This window comes from Dreissena polymorpha, chromosome 4, assembly GCF_020536995.1.
Source record: "Dreissena polymorpha isolate Duluth1 chromosome 4, UMN_Dpol_1.0, whole genome shotgun sequence".
NCBI classification, from domain to species: Eukaryota; Metazoa; Mollusca; class Bivalvia; order Myida; family Dreissenidae; genus Dreissena; species Dreissena polymorpha.
The window spans coordinates 127,655,161-127,674,585 of record NC_068358.1 but is presented as its reverse complement, the minus strand read 5'-3'; the positions used below and the strand labels follow the sequence as shown (position 1 = coordinate 127,674,585).

Sequence of the window (19,425 nt, the reverse complement as noted above, 5' to 3'; positions counted from 1 at the left end):
CAGCACTACCGAAGCATCAGAGTCGAGCCAGTAGTTACTGAAGTGTGGCTGCAGTCCCCAGATTGGTTGCTGTGGGATGTGCAAGTGTATAAAAGCTGACTTGATGTGCACAGCCCTTTGTATGTGTGGTGGAGGATGTGACCGAGGATATATTTTAAGGCAGGTCTGGAAGTGTGAATTCGTTGAATGCAGTTATTTCTTTATTTAAGGACTGACACAATATGTTAAGAATATTATACAAATGAAGGTATCTGTAAATACAAAAAAAGAAAAACACTTGCTTACATAACATACGTTCAATAAGTATTGAAATTATAGATTGGAGTAGGAAAATCCTATTTTTTTGTACTTTAGGCGGCCATTTTGGAAGCCATTTTGACTTGTATGCAATATTTAAATCTTTTTTTTCATGTAAAAAACATATTTTAATTAGTTATAACATAAAACAACTAATTGTTATGCCAAAAACAGAATAGTTTAATAAAATATGGCAGTGACATGTAATTTCCTAAATTTTGGCGGCCGTCTTGAAAATTGGAGATTGGTCCATAGCTGAAATTGAATAAAATACTTAAATCTACAAATGTGCCAAGTTTAGTGCTTTTATCAAAAAGTGAACAATCATTTCACCATATGACCCCACTATTAAGATTATTATAATTTCAAAAACTTATAATAGATAACGAAGTTCATGTAGAAAGCAAATGAGTGTTTAACATAAATGTCATAATCACCTTCTGTATCATCTTTTTTACATGCAACAAGTTTTCATAAAAATGCAATACTTGTATTGGATTATATTTTTATCGTACACGACCTGTGAACATAAAACTGTTTTGCATACATATGTTGGTAGCAATTGTAATAATATGTTACTGCTTATAAATATATGAATGCATACCAATGGAACACCGTAAATTTTTCTGGTCTGGAATTGCAACTGCATTGTAATACTGTTGATATACCCCTTTAAGTGTATTATGTACGTCTTGTTTAAAGTTGGAAACGTTATTAACATAAGTTTAATTATCTTGATACATATAACTTATCGTGCTTCCATTTAAATTTGCATTGGCATACAGCAATACACTGATCATGTTAAGACAAGAATTACAATTAAATAACGTTGATATGCCCCTTTAAATGTATTCTATATATATTTTTTTTTTTGGGGGGGGGGAGAGGTTGTATACTCCTAATTTTGTTACACATAATTTGTGTTTTCATTTTAATCTACTTTTTGCATTGGCATACCTTAATATATTGGATATTGGTCAATTGCAGATATGCCCCTTTAAATGTACGGTATACATCTTGTTTTCAGTTGGATGCTCTATTAACCTTTTTTTTCATCTTGCTACACATGTGTGATTTGATTTACGTTTAAACCTACTTTTTAATTGGCATATAGCAATACATGTACTAGTATGTGTTTTGACCCGATGTTTTTTTAATTGTATTTGACTTCATGCTGTAACACTGCAGTTGTGAACAAACGACCCTGGTGACCTGTGTTTCGGATTGTTTCCTTTTTATATTTTCATTTAATTATAACTCATAAAACATGTGGAAAAAGTTGGACAAAATCTAGATATGGGAAGACATGTAAAAATAAAAATGATTTGTGTGCATTTTATTAATTTTCATATGTAAAATTCTGTAGTTTTTGTTGTTGTTAAAAACTGATAAAAAACATTAATCATTCGATTGATGTTTTTAAAAAAATGAATTTGCAGTCAAATTGAATCAGTATGATATATTTTGACAGAAATAGAGGTTGTTTTCAACAATTTTTCTTTAATTTACCCTATTTTTTAAGTTATTACCTTATTTGTTTAAAAAAATGACCAATGATTTTTAATTTTACTTTTCTATCCACAATAGATGGTTCTAGCTAAATAACAAAAATTAGCAAATTCCAGATATAACAAAATTTTCATTAAAACTGCAGCATACATCCTTAACCAGTGTCAAGCAAATTGAGCAATCTGTATCATTATGATGTTATAAAGATGAGCTACAATAAAGATGGACCACATTACAATTTGCCACATATTTAAAACCGTAAATATATTATCAGCTTGGTCCAGTCCTGTAAATCGGTACCTGTTTAATGTTGCAACTATTGTCCAAGACGTGAATAGGTGACCTTGTTTTGGATGCATGTGACCCTTATTAAAACTTTGCATACATATCTAAAAGATAATCATTCTCAAGTTTCATCAAAATTGAGTAGTAAATGTGACTTCAATGGTGGTTACCCGATTTATCTTATATTCGACATGGACACCTACTGACCTAGTTTTCTGACGCATGTGACCAAGATTCAAACTCGGCTTAGAAAGTGTCAAAATAAAAAAATTCTGACCAACAACTTTAATCAAGATTGAATAAAAACTGCCGCCTCTAGAGAGGTAATGACCTAAAAGTTAACATGGCTCACATTTCTGAACATAGGGTGCTCACAATAGATAACCATGAGGACTTTGCACTTGGCATTTAAGTAAAGTGTACATGTAGATTGCTGCTTGTTGTGCAAAATGTGAGCTACTGCCAATTACAGGCTTCTACAAAGGCAGCTTTGTGTGTTTTTGAAGGTCAGTTATGGTTAAATATCCCCTTTCTAAGCTTCTAAGCTGAACTCATGTCCACCCGCCTGAAAAATTGCTGCGCCATTTCTAAGACATTAGCCATTTCTAAGACATTTTTTAAGGGAACTATTACAAATTTAAAGACAATATTTCTACTCTGTTACTGTGTACATAATACATCATAATTTCAGTAAAACATTTGTCACAAACATATATCAATATATGTACCTTCATATTGGCAATATTAACAGTCTTTTTATCCAAATTTCACTTGTTTTATTAACATGACTTGGTCATAGAATGCATACTAAATTATTGTTATTGTTAAACATTATTTTATGTAGTAGGTAGTAGTAGTAAATCTCTGCAACAATATAACAACTGTAACAACTTCAGTGTCCGATACTCTAGGTGGTAAACATCTTCCACATATTGCACATCATGCTATCTCAAGCCTGCCTCTGTCTGTACACATGCTCATTGTTTCTTCAGTGCTCATGTTTCCAAGGCATAAAGTTTCCACTTTTTGTCCTTTTGTAGCACTGGCGCAAACTTTATTATTGGGTCTGAAAAATAAATCATTATTAACGTTTTCTCACTATAAAGGATTATATCAATGGCTACTAAGGTAGTATAGTAAAAAAAGAGCTGTCACCATAGGATGACTTATGCCCACTATAAACGCTTGATAGAAGTTATGAGCTTTTTTCGAAACCAAAATGCAGATTTCGAAACCTAAACGCGGACCTTAAGTTCAAGGTCAAGGTCACAGGGGTCAAAATGTGTGTGCGTATGGAAAGGCCTTGTCCATATACACATGCATACCAAATATAAAGGTTATATCTCAAGGGACTTAGAAGTTATGAGCATTTTTCAAAACCTAAACGCAGATTTCGAAACCTAAACACGGACCCTAACTTCAAGGTCAAGGTCACAGGGGTAAAAATGTTTGTGCGTATGGAAAGGCCTTGTCCATATACACATGCATACCAAATATGAAGGTTATTTCTCAAGGGACATAGAAGTTATGAGCATTTTTTGAAACCTAAACACAGATTTCGAAACCTTAACGGGGAGCCTAAGTTCAAGGTCAAGGTCACAGGGGTAAAAAAATGTGTGTGTATGGAAAGACCTTGTCCATATACACATGCATACCAAATATGAAGGTTATATCTCAAGGGACATAGAAGTTATGAGCATTTTTCGAAACCTAAACGCGGACCCCAAATTTCAAGGTCACACGGGTAAAAATGTTTGTGGGTATGGAAAGGCCTTGTCCATATACACATGCATACCAAATATGAAGGTTATATCTCAAGGGACATAGAAGTTATGAGCATTTTTCGAATCCTAAACGCAGATTTAGAAACCTTAACGCGGACCCTAAGTTCAAGGTCAAGGTCACACGGGTAAAAATGTTTGTGGGTATGGAAAGGCCTTGTCCATATACACATGCATACCAAATATGAAGGTTAGATCTCAAGGGACATAGAAGTTATGAGCATTTTTCATAACCTAAACGCAAAGTGTGACGGAGAGACGGACAGACAGACAGATGGACAGTCCGATCACTATATGCCCCCTATTCTTCGAAAGGGGGCATACAAATATAATAATTTCTTTTAGAATAATAACTTATCACTCTGGTCGTGTTATTTAAACGCTCAGTAGCATTTTGGTAAAATGTATTATACAATACTGTTTCTCTCGAAATCGGAAAATCAGTAGTAGTAAAGTAATGATATACATGAAATGTTCATGAAGTAAAACTATGGGCATGAGCACTACTCACTATTGCACTGCAGTAAGTAAAAGTTATTCAACTGCATAACACCAATAAATTAAGTAATTTTACAAAATGAAATAGTATGTACATAAAAAACCCACACATTTAAACAACACATTTTTTGTCTTGATCATGCTTTAAGGATGGTCAAAGTTAAAAGCCTTGATCAGTGAGTGTTCATTAAGATTTTGAACACAAATGTTACCTAATATTTCAATATCTGTAGTACATATACCAAATATGGAGTAGTTGCATGCAAACTTAAACCACAATTTTTTAAGTACAAAATTCTATGATTTCAGGTATGATTAATTGAACTTGGTCAGTCACAGGACACAATTAGTCAAAAACATGTGTGAAGTTTTAATTGAATACCTGAAATAGAAACAGTGATAGGGAGATGTTGCACTTATACCTTTACAAAATTTTACACAAAACAGATACCAAAAAATGTCTGCTACATTGCAGGTTGGAGTTTGCAACTTGGTATGCTACCTATAACAGTGACCTTGAACACACATGTGAAGTTTTAATTGAATACCTGTAGATGAAACAGTGATATGTAGAAGTTGCATGTTTACCTTAAACCAATTTTTAAGAACAAAATGGGTGCATAACCCTGCTTAATTGCAGGTCAGAGGTATGCACTTTGGTCTGTGACATAACACAGCCAACACAGTTATCTCTTTCACATGAATGACATTTCAAATGAATCCCTGCAGTAGAAACGGTGATATGAAGATGTGTATCTCAACCAGAGCATTACAGGTTGCCATCGATGTTTGAGTGAGTAGCATAGCTCGGACTATTCGACAAATAGTTAAGATTAAAACAAGAGGGCCATAAATCGCTCCACTGAGTCTAAGGTACATCAACTGTCGAAGACATCAAGGTGACCAAGTTTTTGGGAAAACTTGACCCAGGGCTGATATTATCAAAGCTCATTAGGGCAATCTTATGTTGTTTACAAGGCTAATCTTATGTTGTACTTAAGGCAAATCTTATGTTGAACTTAAGGCAAATCTTTTGCTGTTCTTTTGGTTATGTTGTACTTTTGGCAAATCTTATGTTGTACTTAAGGCAAATCTTATGTTGTACTTTACCAAATCTTATGTTGTACTTTATGCAAATCTTATGTTGTACTTCAGGCAAATCTTATGTTGCACTTAAGGCAAATCTTATGGTGTACTTTTGTCAAAGCTCATGTTGTACTTTAGGCAAATCTAATGTTGTACTTTTGGCCAATCTTATGTTGTACTTTGGGCAAAATTTTAGATAAGTTTTCTGTAAAAGATATGATATGTGCTGCTTCATGAAAATCCTGATGTCTCTTGCTCTGTTATTTTTAAGTATTTTAATATTTATGTTTTAATATAAGGAGCTTTGTGAACAAAGCCCCAAATTAGTCAAGAGAAACAATCTTATAAAAGTTTCATCAAGCTTGAGCCATACATGTGACCAATAGAGTATTAACAAAGTTTATTTTTATTTTTTATTTTGACAAACAAGACCCAGATTGAAAATCTGCAAAGATATTGCTACAATAAACATTCTCACCACAGTTCAATAAGTTTAAGTCATACATGTGATCACTAGAGTGGTAAGAAAGTTATTTTGTCTAACATCTGACCTTGTGACCTAGTTTTTAGATATGTCTGATCCAGATTTGAACAAGTTCATATATTCTCACAATAAACATTCTGATTAAGTTACATGAAGATTGGGTCATAAATGTGTCCTCTGGAGATATCTGGGACAAATGTGCTGTTCCAACATCTTGCCCATCTGCATCCAGGTCTCGATTTAAAGTGTTTTTAAGCTGCCTTGTCTTCCACTTCCCTTTGAGGTTCAAGGTGAAGGATTGCTTTGTTGTATTGGATGCAGGCTTGGGGAGGGTGTGGCCTATCCACCCCAAATGTCTCTAAAGGATGTCTTCTTCAACAAGCTGCTGCTTTGTTATTCTCCTTACGTCTTTCCTTGTTCTCTCTCTGGCCAGCAGATCTTCCTAAGTCTGGTGTTAATGAAGACCTGGATTTTCTTCATCGTGAAGTCAGTGGTTATCAAGGTGTCTGCTCCATAGAGGAGTATTGGCTTCACGATGGTATTGAGGAGCCTCATCTTGGTAGTGGCGCCTATCTTACTCAATCCCCAGATATTCTCCACCTGATGGAAGGCTGCTGGTGATTAACCTGTGCAGGGTCTGAAGTCTGCATCCATTCCACTATGGTTGTCCATGAAGTCTGCATCCATTCCACTATGGTTGTCCATGAAGTCTGCATCCATTCCACTATGGTTGTCCATGAAGTCTGTATCCATTCCTTTATGGTTGTCCATAAAGTCTGCATCCATTCCACTATGGTTGTCCATGAAGTCTGCATCCATTCCACTATGGTTGTCCATGAAGTCTGCATCCATTCCACTATGGTTGTCCATGAAGTCTGCATCCATTCCACTATGGTTGTCCATGAAGTCTGCATCCATTCCACTATGGTTGTCCATGAAGTCTGCATCCATTCCACTATGGTTGTCCATGAAGTCTGCATCTATTCCACTATGGTTGTCCATGAAGTCTGCATCCATTCCACTATGGTTGTTCATGAAGTCTTCATCCATTCCACTATGGTTGTCCATGAAGTCTGCATCCATTCCACTATGGTTGTTCATGAAGTCTTCATCCATTCCACTATGGTTGTTCATGGCGTCTGCATCCATTTCACTATGGTTGTTCATGAAGTCTGCATCCATTCCACTATGGTTGTCCATGAAGTCTGCATTCATTCCACAATGGTTGTCCATGAAGTCTGCTTCCATTCCACTATGGCTGTCCATGAAGTCTGCATCCATTCCACTATAATTGGCCATGAAGTCTGCATCCATTCCACTATGGTTGTCCATGAAGTTTGCATCCATTCCACTATGGTTGTCCATGAAGTCTGCATCCATTCCACTTTGGTTGTCCATGAAGTCTGCATTCATTCCACTATGGTTGTCCATGAAGTCTGCATCCATTCCACTATGGTTGTCCATGAAGTCTGCATCCATTCCACTATAGTTGTCCATGAAGTCTGCATCCATTCCACTATGGTTGTCCATGAAGTCTGCATCCATTCCACTATGGTTGTCCATGAAGTCTGCATCCATTCCACTATGGTTGTTCATGAAGTCTTCATCCATTCCACTATCATGGTTGTCCATGAAGTCTGCATCCATTCCACTATGGTTGTTCATGAAGTCTTCATCCATTCCACTATGGTTGTTCATGGTGTCTGCATCCATTCCACTATGGTTGTTCATGAAGTCTTCATCCATTCCACTATGGTTGTCCATGAAGTCTGCATCCATTCCACTATGGATGTTCATGAAGTCTTCATCCATTCCACTATGGTTGTTCATGAAGTCTGCATCCATTCCACTATGGTTGTCCATGAAGTCTGCATCCATTCCACTATTGGTGTCCAGCATGCTGCCCAGATAGGTGAAGCTTCCCACATATTCCAGTACATGGCCTTAAACTGTGAGGGGTCTTTCGGATTCCTTGGTCTTGAACACCTTGCTCTTCCCTCTGTTGATAGCGAGGCACAGTAAAGCTGAGTGTAGGCAGCCTTGCCTCTGTTGATGGCGAGGCACAGTAAAGCTGAGTGTAGGCAGCCTTGCCTCTGTTGATGGCGAGGCACAGTAAAGCTGAGTGTAGGCAGCCTTGCCTCTGTTGATGGCGAGGCACAGTAAAGCTGAGTGTAGGCAGCCTTGCCTCTGTTGATGACGAGGCACAGTAAAGCTGAGTGTAGGCAGCCTTGCCTCTGTTCATGGCAAGGCACAGTAAAGCTGAGTGTAGGCAGCCTTCCCTCTGTTGATGGCGAGGCACAGTAAAGCTGAGTGTAGGCAGCCTTCCCTCTGTTGATGGCGAGGCACAGTAAAGCTGAGTGTAGGCAGCCTTGCCTCTGTTGATGGCGAGGCACAGTAAAGCTGAGTGTAGGCAGCCTTGCCTCTGTTGATGGCGAGGCACAGTAAAGCTGAGTGTAGGCAGCCTTGCCTCAATTTGGATCTGAAGGCGTCAGTGAGCTCCCTGCCGTAAAAGATTCTGCAGATTATCCCATCATAAGACTTCCTGATGATCTTTTCATGCAATCCGTGTCTCACTTTTCCATAGGCAATGCCTGTCAATATGATTGAAAGCCTTCTCAAAGGCAATTAAGTTGATGAATAGGGTCAATTTCCACTCCAAGGATTGTTCCAGAATGATGCGCAGGGTTGTGTCTTGATCTGTGCACTGCCTCTCCTTTCAAAAGCAGGCTTGCTTGTAACAGAGATATGGGACTTCAGTGTTGTTCATTCGATTCAGTAGGATTACCATAATTACTCTAATTTTTTTATAGACATGCCCATTTTTAGTACAAATAATTATTTTTCGTGACTCTTAATGTTCAGACATACGAGTTTTCATGCATATTTAATGACTCTTTAATGTTCGGACAGTTTATTATATATTTTTATTTTATCTGAATGTTTGCCCCTCTGCGTTGATCCAGGGACACTTTGATTTTACGTTTTTATAACCAGATAAAGGATATTTAACCTAGCAGATGAATGCCTTAAGGCAATGGATCATTACATTTGGTTTATTGGATAAATAAATAAGTAAACCGGTAAAACACAATGGAGTCATCCGACATCTTAAAGGGAAACATAGATAACAGTAATTCATATTATACGACATGGTATTATACAAGCACATGCTATTATTTTTTTAAACAATTGACGCTATACACATAACATACCCTTACACAATTGTCAATGGAATATTTCATAATGTCTCTATAATGTTGAAAACCTGTATTTTTTGTCTCAAAATGTGCAGGCACCTGTATTTTTTAAATATTATTTTTTATTCTAAATTTTCAGACGCACTTTTTAAATATTATTTTTAAATGTACACAAACTTAAGAGTAATCCCAGTAAACACCTGTCCTGGGATGGACAACAGCGTTATCCACCACTAGTTGGAGCAGCACCAAGGTTGCCTCTAGTGTGGTAACGAGGTTTTCAATGATTTTAAAATTTGACCTGTTGATCTATTTTTCATACAAACATGACCCAGATTCATAATATTGTAAAGATAGACATTCTAGGGAAATGGTATCAAAATTGGATGAAAAAATGTGGCATCCTGTGTGCTAACGAGCTAAAAGTTCTCAACTGACAACAATGGACGTGGGACATAAGGTGACCACATTAGCTAAGAACAGTTGATTGCTATAAGATCATGCTTTTGTATGACTGTAATACACAACAATCAACAGGTGAAGTAGGAAATGTACACTAGTGTTATAGACTGACCTGTTTTCTCTGTCCCCTCCTCTGACTCACTCTGTTGACCATGCCCCTGCTGCAGGGAAAGGGCTATCGAATTGGCAGTCGTTGTGGGACCCAGCACCTGCAATAAGGGCAGTATACATAAGGCCAGCCATTTGGGAAAATGGGGCTTAATGCATGTGCTTCGTGTCTTTCAAGATTAGTCTGTGCTGTTGTGTTGTTCCTGATTAGTCTTTCTGGACTGCACAGGCTAATCTGGGAAGACAATTTATGCACATGCATTAAGCCCTATTTTCCCAAATCGCACACTTTCCAAGTGAACTGGATTTTTGCTAAGAAGAGACTTCCCTTAAACCAACCTTTTAAGGCAGTGAGTGTCATGCAGTCTGCACAGGTTTATCTGGGATGACACTTTGCGAACGTGCGTTAAGCCCCACTTTCCAAGTGCAAGATTCATGACCAAAGCTTTCTTAAGTCGTTTCTAATACACCAGCAACACTTATTCAGATATGTTCAAAAGCAAACACCTCAGAAATGTGTGGACCATTGGGCATGAAAAAGTGTTTTGCAATGCACATCTATACTTCATGACAGTGCTTCATACTTCAACACCTTTGAAGTTTCCCTTTAATTGCCTGATAAAATGTGGAAGCAGTTTGCTACACAAAATAATGTTTTATCCTGACTGACAGATTGACAAACCCACAGACAGAGTGAGTCCAGTATACCCCATCTAAAAATGTGTTTGCTGGGATACAATCAAGATCTATCATGTGGCACCTGTGCATGAGCACACATATGCCTATTGTTATTAGTATTCCTGTAGTCTACAAGACCTAATATCTCCTATGGAATAACAGCTCAACTTTATTTACATCACATCACCATGAATTAACAAACAAACTCAACGTGTTCATGTGCGACATACTGGTAATATAAATATAAATATTACATATCTGACAAGGTGACGGTAAATTTGTCAACTTGAGGAAATAAGGAAGCCTCGGTTGACAATATTTTTCCGAAAGTTGACAAATTTACTGTCACCCTGTCAAATATGTAAAAAAACAAGGGACAAAATTGTCACAAAACCAGGTTTTCATTGTGAAAAAAAATCTGATAAAGGGAGAAAACTCAAACTGAACTTTTGAAATGAACAAACAAAATTAACCCCCTTTGTAAGTTTGTTTAAAAAAAATAATCTATTTTTAGTCGTGGCGACCTTGACATTGGAGATATTGACGTGATTCTTTCGTGCGACACACCGTCCCATGATGGTGAACAAATGTTCCAAATGATTTTAAAATCTCACAATGAATGACATAGTTATGGCCAGGACAAGCTCATTTATGGCCATTTTTGACCTTTGAACTCAAAGTGTGACCATGACCTTGGAGATATCGACGTAATTATTTCGCGCGACACACCGTCCAATGATGGTGAACAAATGTGCCAAATGATTTTAAAATCTGACAATGAACGACATCGTTATGGCCCGGACAAGCTTGTTCCGCCCGCCCGCCAGCCCGCCCGCATTCGCCAATCTAATAACCAGTTTTTTCCTTCGGAAAACCTGGTTAAAAATTATTATATCGAAACAACTATTCAAATATGAACAATATAAATCGTCTGTTTACAAATGCAAAACTGCGTACTGCGCATGTGCGAATGGGACAGTATAATTTTTAAGCAGGCGAGAGTATTTTTTGGACAGAATTTTTTCCCGCTGGGTCTGACAGTATTTCTATGTCATGATGGCCTATGGGAGTTAAGCATTGTGAATAAAAGTGAGGTATAATAATATTGAATATCAACCTTTGCAGGTGTTCTTTAAATTGATCTCATACAACTGTCACATGCATATGAACACGTATTGTGCGTAATCATTATAAAGAGTAGCAAATATTGTTATCCCCACGCTTTTTGAAAAAAAGGTGGGGATATTGTGGTGATCTCCGCCGTCCGTCCGTCCGTCTGTCCGTCCGTCCGTCCGTCTGTCCGTCCGTCCTGGCCACTATCTCCTCCTACACTAAAAGCACTAGAACCTTGAAATTTACACACATGGTAGCTATGAGCATATGTGCGACCCTGCACTATTTGGAATTTTGATCTGACCCCTGGGTCAAAAGTTATAGGGGTTGGGGTGGGGCCGCGTCAGAAATTATCACTCATTTTTTTAGGTTATTTTACATTTACTTCTTTATTTCTACACCGATTCACTTCAAATTGATACTGGACCTCACCTATGACAATACGGTCAATCTCAACCATGCATGGCCCCATTCCCAACCCTAGGGCGCCCCGCCCACATAGGCCACACCCACCAAAAATTTCCATTTACTATAATTTTTTCATTTCTACACGGATTCACTTCAAATTGATACTGAACTTTTGTTATGACATTAGGGTCAATCTCAACTATGCATGGCCCCAATCCCAACCCTGGGGCGCCCGCCCACATAGGCCACACCCACCAAAAAATTCCATTTACTATAATTTTTTCATTTCTACACGGATTCACTTCAAATTGATACTGAACTTCTCTTATGACATTAGGGTCAATCTCAACTATGCATGGCCCCATTACCAACCCTGGGGCGCCCTGCCCACATATGTCACACCCACCCAAAATTGCCTTTTACTATAACTTCTTCATTTCTACACCAATTCACTTCTAATTGATGATGAACTTCTCTTATGACAATACGGTCAATCTCAGCTATGCATGGCCCCATTACCAACCCTGGGGCACACCTAGGTCAAACATTCGGCGTGGGGATACGCGTCGGCCTCTGCCGCGCCATTTCTAGTTTAATGCTACGTTTTGTAAAGGTACATAACCAACAAATTATTATAGACTACATGTGTACACAATTAAAAGAATAATTTTTTATAAAACCATTATAAATGAGCCATGCTTTTGGAAAACGGGGCTTAACGCATGTGAGTAAAATGTCGTCCCAGATTAGCCAGTGCAGTCTGCAAAGCAGTCGTCGAAATTCGCACTAGTCCGACAGCAAAAAACTAGTATTTTTTCTTTCTGGCTTGTAGGAAATCCAATATTACAAGCCCGACGTGCTTGTACAATTCATTAAACAGAAAAAGAGTTCCACTTTCATTTTCAATATTTGTAAACAAAGTTTTGAGCCGCTTAAATCAACAGCCGCTTATGTTTTAACACACTGCGCACACGTGCTGGGCAATCAGCCGATAATTGGATAACTGCGCATAAAGCACATGGTTTTGTGGTTCCCGGATTACTATTATGTAAAATAAATGTTTTGCGTTGCGTTCGGGAAACAGAGAGTAATGGCCGAACAGTTGTCATTCAAGTATGTCGTTGAGGAATGCGAATCTGAGGTAACTGTGATTGATGCATTTGTCAACTGGCTTTTTGTAGAATAACCTGGCACTGAATTGCTTATATATTTTCTGGTGGTTCAGGTTTGCTCTCTCTTTCACATGGATATATGGGATACATTTCTGCTAATTTTTTACCTAAACTTTATGTATATATTTATAATTGTGATTTGATTGAAATCTGTGTGTGAAATTAATTTCTTCTTATTTCAGGATCCGAAAGAGGCTGGCTCAGATGACGAAGAAGCTAACTTGGATGAGGATGAAATTAATAAGAGATTTGTATTGTATTCTAAAGATTGAATAAATGAATGCTTCTTTGGATATTTTATGTTATGTTTATCTGCATTTTTAACAAAAAAGTTTGGGCTAGTAAAATCTGACTGGGGCTTGTTCAAATACCCATAGTACTAGCCCGACTTGCTTGTAGATTTAAATCTCCATTTCAATAACTGGCAAAGGCTAATTAGGTACAAAACCTTCCATTTTAAACTGGACATTCGCTTAGAAAGGACATCATATGAATTACATTAAAGAGGAAAGTGTTGTCCCTGATTGGCCTGTGCAGACTGCACAGGCTCATCTGGTACTTATCACTTGACACACATGCCTTAGGCCCCGTTGTCCCAGAGCCAGGCTCAAATCAAACTCAAACAGCATATCAAACCGGTTTGACGTCTGCCTCCTGGTCCTCTTCCAACCAAATCTCCCCAAGATAGCTGTCAATCAATGTCAGGAAGGTGTCATATTGCCTCTGAAGTTCCGCCCCCTTGCTGTCATAATGGAACATCACCAATGTTCGCACTAGAGATCTCACCTCGTCTGAAAACATAGCAGATAAACATAGAACCATGTTTTGAAAAACTTCGCAGCCATTGTTTGCTAAAAATTGAAATTGACTGTGAGGGTGGCCTCCATGTCTGCAGAAATTCTAAACTACATAAAACAAGAAACTGTCGGAGACGGGTGATGCTCCCAAAAGGTTTTTTTTGGTCACAATATTGCACTATATATTCAGATAAAAGAAAACGTCTTGAGGGCACAGTAGTTGGGGGGACAATAGTTTTTTTATGGAAAATTTAAAAGGGCCATATTTCTGTGAAAAATCATCTGACCAGAACCCGCTGATAATATGCACATCTCTTGGTAGTGAAGCTTCCCATAAAGTTTCATTTAATTTCGGTCATTAGTTGCTGAGAAATATCCCGGACAAAAATTGTGCACGGATGGACAGACATTCGCACACACGCACGGACAGACGAAGCGGCGACTATATGCTCCCCCCAAAATAAATTTTGGGGGAGCATAAAAATGTACCATTAATATACTGCATATAGAAAAAAAGTTGTAATAAAATAAAGAATAAGATTTTAAAATAAGCCTCATTTTGAGAAAACTAGGCAAAAAGTGTGTTCCCAGATTATCCTGGATATTTGGTTAAAGAGACCTGTTTTAAACGAAAAATTCCACATAAGCAGAAAGTGTAGTCCCTGACTGCAGACTGCATAGTCTAATCTGAGACGACACACAAATGCATTGAGCCCAGTGTTTCCCAGAATGCAGGTCAAATAATTAGTTAGGGAGGCTGGACTCTTTAAACTATAATTACACAACAACTCCGATGCATACGGATTACCTCAGTCTGACATGTGAGTTCAGAAACAAACATACATACATGTACAGCAGAAAGTTAGGATAAGGTGCCAAAGAGAAATCTTAACTCTTTCTTGGTACTAAAATGGAAAAGTAAGATCAAATTATCATTTTAAAATCCCTGCTTTTAAATTGGTAAAATATTAATCCTATAAGCAATTTTTGTTGTTTAGAAAAAAAATACTTAAAAAGTACTTAATCATTAAATAGTATGAGAACTCAAGAACTTTATGAATTTAAGAAATTTCTGTAAATTATAAAAAACAAGCTTTGTAAATACGGACACTGCACTTCCTCCTGGAGATTCTGAAAGCTCGACTTACCTCTAAGTCCATCCACATATTTAACTATCTTGGCCAGGGATGCAATCAGAGCACAGTCTTCAAATTCACTGCCTTCCTTTAATCGCCATTTCTTGTGCTCTGCCTTCCTTCTGTTCCTTACCGAACGACTACAAAGAATAACAATTTCTTACTTTGTCCATTTAACCTATATTTTCAAAACAAATATCACAGACAATCAAGCAATGTTTCCACATGACTGGTATCATACCAATTCATCTACTCAAGCATTTGCAATATCATTTGTTTGTATGGTCCAGCTTTTCCTGATGTTTGAGTGTAATAATGTTAATAATTACTATACACATGTTGTATTATTATACAACCAATCAAAACAGTTTTATTTTGTTAAAATGAGCTGAGTACTGAGACAATTAACAAGAGGGCCAAGATGGCCCTGAATGGCTCACCTGACTAACCTTGCTACATCAACTTTAATTCTATCAGACCCATATACAATCCCAAGCCAGATTTCATTAATTAATACATTCTGACAAAATTTCATTAAGACGTGATGAAAACTGTGACTTCTAAGTTTGTTTTTCAAGATTAACAAGAGATGTTTGTCAAAAACACAATTCCCCCTCTAGCGCCGCTTTGAAGCCATAAATTTGACCTTGACCTTTCACCACTCAAAATGTGCAGCTCCATGAGTTACTGGCAACCTCTGTTAAATTTTAAAATTTGTCATACATAAGTTTTATTAATTTAGCTAGATAGATATTTCAAACAGCTTTCCAAAACAGTTTGAATTGTTAAAATATCCCCACCGGAAGAGAAGTTATGACAATTTTTGTCTTGGAAATTTTGTCGATTTATTGGAAAATATTGGTACTTATTACTACATAGTAAATGCGTTAAATCACAGCACCTTTGCCTTATGTTATTACAGAGAAATTGACATAACTTTTGTTCTAAAGAAGATAGAGAGTTCAAATTTGGCAGTTTTATGTATTTTTTTCATGCTCTATTCATTTCTTTGCTTAGTTTTTGCATAGTATGAACTATAATGAAGAAAATGACACATTAATATCACAAAAAATATATTTTTATTTTTGACTTTTTTTCTCAAATAAAGACATCACAAAATACAATAAAACAACACAACATGTCACTAATATAAAAAACTAAACATTCAATGTAGTCCAAGTCCACTTGATAGTGCAAAATCATGGTTAAATTTGCTAATTTTCTCATTCTGCAGATCACAATTGGTTATGTTCTGCTGTTCACAGAATGGTCCGGGGAACAAAGGCCATTGTGTAATATACTCAGCTGATCCTGAAAAAAAAAAAATGAAATTGTGCTAAAATAAATATAGTTTTAGTTTTCAATGTTTAAGCACAGGAGTTTAAATTCTATCCATAAAGCTTATCTTATGGCTAAATAATAAAAATATATACCCCTATATAATATATAGACTATACTATACTATATAGGGGTATATTTTTTATTATTTAGCCATTAGATTGGCTTTATGGATAGAATTTCAAACTCATGTGGTTTAATGTAATATAAATATAAAATTCTAGGATTTGTTAAAAATAAATCCTTCCATGTAAACCATTATTTGTCTAAATTCCTTAACCACCAATTATCAGTTACAAATACTTTGAACATACCAAACACTGTAGTCAGTACCGATTCTGAATGTATTAAAAAACAACAACAATTAAAATAAACTGTAACAAGGCATTATTCATTATTTAAAATTACGATTAACGTTGTTTTTTTTAAATAAATATTTTCTAAAATAAAAAGAAAAAACGTTCAAGAGTCAACAAATTAAACTATAAAAAAATTAATGAGAACAAAAACACAATGCCAGTCAATGGTACGAACGTACTGAGTTCGAAATAAATACATTTAATCAAGTATTTCATATGCATTAAACATTACAATTATAGGTCATTTGACATTAAATATATACTAAGAAACACATTAAAATACTTCGGTTGCGTTTATTTGCATAAGGTTTTATGTATTTTGCAACATAAATGCAATAAAAAGAGGCATTTTGACAGCAGACTGTTGAAACTCGGTACGAATATCCACACAACCAATCTGAATGAAATTTGATCGTCTGTTTTGTAATGAATAAAGGGAAATCAACATAAACAAGAGTGCCAAACTGTCACAAGATACGCCCGTTTTAAGGCTTTTGACAACTTGATAACTTTACCATGACCCATATTTGAACTTGACCTACATATCATCTACACACACCCTTGTGGAAAAAGTGTACAAAACATACGTTTAATGTACGTTTAGCGTGTGTTTAACGTGGTAGTATTGGCACTGCGTTTTATGTGCGCTTTTTCTTACCAAGTGAGTTTTTACCAAATCAAAAAACAAATAGGAACTGCGTCAAATGTGCGCTTTATGTGGGTTAAAGTGCGCTTTAACTAGATAAGAAAAAGTATGCTTATGACTGTGTCAAAATGTGCGCTTTTATGTGGATAAAAACTATGCTTTTAAGTGAGTTAATGTGTGCATTTGTATAAGTGTGTTTTTTGCTGCCATTCATGTGTGTAAAATGTGCGCTTTAATGTGGGTTAAAAACTGCGCTTTTAAGTGCGTTTAATGTGAGCTTTAATTAGTCAGTACTGATAAAAGCGCACAATTAAACACACTTTAAGCGAAGTTAAAACCCACATAAAAGCACACATGTTGGTAAAATGTGCCCTTTTTAACGAGTTTTAACTGCACTCAAGTGAGTTAAAAAGCACACATTCAACTCACTTATAGCGCAGTTTTAACCCACATAAAACGCACATATTATGCACATGAATGGCAGTAAAAAACGCACTTTTGAAAGCACACATGTGTGTTTAAGGTGCATCTTTTGCCTGAACAAAGTAGATTCAATTGCATGATGTCAAAGTTTAAAATGCAGATATGCAATAAAAATAAAATGTAGGTATACTATTATATTTTAAATAATTACGAGATAAATACATTTTACACTTTAATATAATCCAACATTATTCCATTTATTAACATACATGATCAATTTAATTTAAATGATGACAATGTGGTGAAAAATACATAATTAAATTACAAATAAACATACTTATAATAGCATACTTATTGTCGTGAATATTATATGAGATTTTAGACGTAACGTTGATTGGCGGTTGCCGCGAATTAGCGCGTTATTATTATTATTATTTGACGTCATATATATTTGTATTGTTGTTGACGGGCAGTTGAATTAAAGGATCGAACCTGAACTGTCGTGTTTTGCATATCAACTCAAAGTACACCATTATACCTTCGTGAAATTGGTGCCGTGAACAAACAGTAAAATGCCGACGACAATAGAGAAGTTACTAGGCCAGCGGCTAGGTTTGAAAAATATTATTAACCGTTTCGTCAATAAAATAGAAGAAGCGAGCGATGAAGACGATGACATTCAGTTTCAAACGCTTATCGAGAAATTAGAAGAAAAAGTGGCATGTCTGCTAGTCCACAATGATAAAATTCTCTCGCTCACCGACGCCGACGCTGCGCCAGAGATGGTGGAGGCAGAAGAGTATACCTTCAACGTAGAGGTCAAACTACGAAGATACAAGCAGCGTCTACAGCGGCCTAACATTGGCATCACAAACGCCGTTGATTTATTATCGCATGCATCCGGTTCCGGTAGTCAGCAGGCATCCGGTCCACTACCACCAAACAACCAACGCAGGGTGAACACCAATTCGTCAAACAACAGCGGCCAGTCAGCGCCCGAGATAAGTACATCTAGTACTCATAAATTGCCAAAATTAACACGTCCACGATTTGACGGTGATATATAACAATGGCAATCGTTCTGGGATTCATTCGAATCGTCAATCCATTGCAATGTCAACTTGACTGATGTGCATAAATTCAATTATTTGAAAGCGCAGTTGGAGGGTACAGCTGCCATGACTATTGAAGGATTTGCACTCACGAATGCAAATAACACGCGCGCAGTCGAATTGTTACGTGAAAGGTATGGTCAACATTGCAAAATTGTTCATGCAACCATGCAAGCGTTATTGAAATTGCCATCACCAACTTCCAGAGTCGCGAGTTTGAGAGGGTTTTACGACCGCATGGAAACGTATATCCGGGGTCTTGAGTCACTAGGACAACATCAAGATATGTAAAGTAGCCTATTGGTGCCAGTAGTATTGGAAAAATTGCCGATGGATATACGTAAAAATCTCGCCCGCGTAAACGAGAATAATGACTGGTTTTTGCAAGATCTGCGACGAGCGATTAACAAGGAAATCAACATTCTCGAGATCGGCACCGGAAGTTCCTATGCGTTGCCGGAAGTTAGTGACTACAACTCAACAGCATTGTTTCATGCAAGTGCGAATGGTAAGAAGACTTCATTCACTCCTAGCAA

At 36.8% G+C, this 19,425-nt stretch overlaps 1 protein-coding gene across 32 annotated transcripts in view; it reads right to left on the bottom strand.

The window, feature by feature from the left end:
* Positions 1–1,846: 1,846 nt before the first annotated feature.
* LOC127877585 (elongator complex protein 1-like) overlaps positions 1,847–19,425 on the bottom strand; it is a 97,708-nt gene continuing 80,129 nt past the window's right edge. For 31 of the 32 annotated variants that reach the window (XM_052423565.1, XM_052423567.1, XM_052423582.1 and 28 more), the window contains 4 exons: positions 15,024–15,151; positions 13,715–13,869; positions 9,712–9,808; positions 1,847–3,157 (listed from right to left, as the gene is read on the bottom strand). In XM_052423565.1, the coding sequence (XP_052279525.1) occupies positions 3,087–3,157; positions 9,712–9,808; positions 13,715–13,869; positions 15,024–15,151 (451 nt within the window). In that variant the 3' untranslated portion in view covers positions 1,847–3,086. The remainder of the gene's footprint in view (positions 3,158–9,711; positions 9,809–13,714; positions 13,870–15,023; positions 15,152–19,425) is intronic. The other variant, XM_052423568.1, reaches the window with a different exon arrangement.